Source organism: Gekko japonicus, unplaced genomic scaffold (assembly GCF_001447785.1).
Source record: "Gekko japonicus isolate JY-2015 unplaced genomic scaffold, Gekko_japonicus_V1.1 scaffold2660, whole genome shotgun sequence".
Lineage (NCBI taxonomy): Eukaryota > Metazoa > Chordata > Lepidosauria > Squamata > Gekkonidae > Gekko > Gekko japonicus.
Genome location: NW_015175447.1, coordinates 41,023 through 43,972, shown reverse-complemented (window position 1 = coordinate 43,972; position 2,950 = coordinate 41,023). Strand labels below are relative to the sequence as shown.

The 2,950-nt window shown below is 58.6% G+C and overlaps 1 protein-coding gene across 1 annotated transcript in view; it reads right to left on the bottom strand.

Annotated features, from left to right (window-relative positions):
- BCL3 (B-cell CLL/lymphoma 3) overlaps window positions 1-2,950 on the bottom strand; it is a 42,423-nt gene that overhangs the window by 28,066 nt on the left and 11,407 nt on the right. Inside the window, exon 3 of the mRNA XM_015425875.1 lies at window positions 2,470-2,578. Coding sequence (XP_015281361.1) covers window positions 2,470-2,578 — 109 coding nt within the window. The remainder of the gene's footprint in view (window positions 1-2,469; window positions 2,579-2,950) is intronic.

Here is a 2,950-nt window from a genome sequence, read left to right as displayed (position 1 = left end):
CCCAACCCACGGCTGGCACCCCGACCCTCTCTAGGCCAAGGGGCAGATCTCTTCCCTCTCTGCCCCCTCCCCGGTCCCTGCCGAGTTGTCCCCGCCGTGGTGACTCAGTCCTCGTCGACCATAGAGAGCAGTCTCGCTTCAGCAAGACTTTGAGGAAGTCGCCCGAGGCTTGCAGCCAGCTGGGGAGAGGGAAAGTCCCCGGCCGGGAGTGGCGAGAGTGCGAAACGGCTGCCAGGAAATCGGGCTTTGTCTGTTGGCTGCCGCTGCCTGCCAAGGGCAGGTTACGTGGCCGCTGCTATCTAGTCCCGGGATCGTGCTCTCCTCTCAAGCTGGGCCGCCTTCTGCCCTCCGGGCCCGATCCCCGCCCCCGGCCGTGCCAGGAGAACTCCCTGCCACCGCGGTCGGTCGGCAAGAGCCGGTTTTCTTCCCGAGGCGAGGAGGCGCTTTTGAAGTCGCCTCCCTCCCCGAGTCCTACCGCGGCTACTTCGCCGGGTTGAAATTATGCAGCAAAGGAAGCTGGATTCTGCAAGCTGTGACGGATGGAAATGAGGCATGTCCGCTGATGGGGCAGGATTTATTCCGCCTGGGCTGCAGGCTGAGAAATCCTCAGCCGAAACCCTTCCCCCCCCCTCTGCTTCATGAAGGGGGACCAGGGCTGGCTTGGAGAGCCAGCTTGGTGCAGTGGTCAGGAGCGCGGACTCTAACCGGGTTTGATTCCCCACTCCTCCTCCACATGCAGCCAGCTGGGTGACCTTGGGTCAGTCACAAGTTCTCTCAGAGCTGTTCTCTCCTTAGCAGTCCTCAAAAGAGCTCTCTCGCCCCCACCTACCTCACAGGGTGCCTGTTGTGGGAAGGGGAAGGAGATTGCAAGCCGCTCTGAGACTCCTTTGGGTAGTCAAGGGCGGGGTATAAATCCAATCTCCCCTTCTTCAAAAGCTCAGGCGGCAAAAAAACCCCTTGTCAGTCTCTTAAGGTGCTTCTGGACTCAAATCCAGCTATTCCATGCCGACTAATACGGCGGCTACCCTCTCCCAAGATCTCATTTAACTCTCCTTCCGGCATCTTGAGATGGCTTTTGGCATCATCCGCGCACTTTCAAGGACTGAGTTCCCCAGCCATGAAGAAGTCTGCTTTTTAAAACAGAAACGCCAAGCCCGGCTTCTTCAAGTGCAGTGGAACAACGTGGTCCTGAGAGTCGGTGGGAGGAACCCGTGGCCTGCAAGCGTCCGCAATCTGGGAACACCCTCTGCTTGTCGACTGGCACGTCCTGGAACATCTGCACAGCAAATGATTCTGGGAAGCATTGTAAGGCACGCATCCCTTGCAAATGGGACGTTCGGCCTATCAGGCCGCACCGTGGCCTCCTCTGCTGTCGAGAACACTCCCTCGTGACTGCAGGTCACCGGGGAAGGGGGTGGGATCCATACAAACCCATTCTGAATCACCTTAGCTGGGAATTCCTGGTTAGCCTCCCAGAGCCTCAAAGGTTCCCCAAAGGGGTCCATCAAAGTCAGCATTGTCCACTCAGACTGGCAGGGGTCTCTTTCATATCACCTCCTACCTGGTCCTTTTAACTGGAGAGGCCGGGGACTGAACCTGGGACCTTCTGCACGCCAAGCAGAGGCTCTGCCATTGAGCTACAGCCCCATTTCACGGCTCTCCAGGGTCTCAGGCGGAGGTCTTTCCCATCACCTCCTGCCTGGTCCTTTTAACTGGAGATACGGTGGATCGAACCTGGGACCTTCTGCACGCCAAGCAGAGGCTCTGCCACTGAGACACAGCCCCACTTCATGGCTCTCCAGGGTCTCAGGCGGAGGTCTTTCCCGTTCCCTCCTGCCTGGTCCTTTTTAACTGGAGATGCCGTGGATCGAACCTGGGACCTTCTGCACGCCAAGCAGAGGCTCTGCCACTGAGACACAGCCCCACTTCATGGCTCTCCAGGGTCTCAGGCGGAGGTCTTTCCCATCACCTCCTGCCTGGTGCTTTTAACTGGAGATGCCAAGGATTGAACCTGGGGCCTTCTGCATGCCCAGGAGAGGCTCTGCCACTGAGCCACTGCCCCTTCAGAAAAAAACTGGCACTTTGTTTGGGGGGTCTCCATTGCTACGGCCCAAGAGAGATTACCGCTTCCACAGTGCAAACACCGAGATGGAGGAATACCCAATATTCAGGACAAGCCTGGCAAAGGGCAGTTAGCCATGACTGCTAAATGGAACTTCCACATCCAGGGGCAGTGTACCTCCAAACACCAGCAGCTGGGGACAAGCGGTTTTTGCTTCCTCTGCCCTGAGGCAGCATCAGACTGACCCCTTCTTGAAAACAGGGCACCGGGTTAGAGGGACCCCCGTCTCCTCCGGCAGAGGGGTAGTGAAGACGTTCCTGCCACCCCCCAGGGCAGTTTCTAATAGCTCAGCTCCCACCCGGCTGGGGACACCCAGCAACCCCACACCGATAGCGGCCCGGGCTCACCTGCCGCAGGTTATTGAAGGCGTCCAAGTCCCGTTGTCCCTTTTGAAAGAGGCCCACGAGCCGCCGGGCCACCGACAGGTTCTCTTGCACCACTGCGATGTGGAGGGGCCTACAAGTGGGGGGGGACAGAGAAAGGGACCGTCAGGAGGGGAAAGGCACAAGCCTTTTGCACATCTCACGCACTTCCTCTCCAACTCTGAAATTTATTCTTTAAGTCATTTATACCCAGGGGTCATTTCCTGCAGGAGCGCACAGGAGCGGAGCTCCGGCAGTAAAGAGCCCAGGGGGCGGGCACATGCCACAAGCCCCGCCCCCTGCTCCCAGCAGCCCTCAGTCAGAGCAAGAAGCAGCCAGGTAAGTTGCAGAGCCCCCCGGTCCAAAACCGTCCAGTGGCACCTTTAAGACCAAGTTTTATTCAGGTACAAGCTCTCCCTCCTCTGTGAGGACAGATCTGCGCGTCCCCCCCCCCCCGACAGCTAGC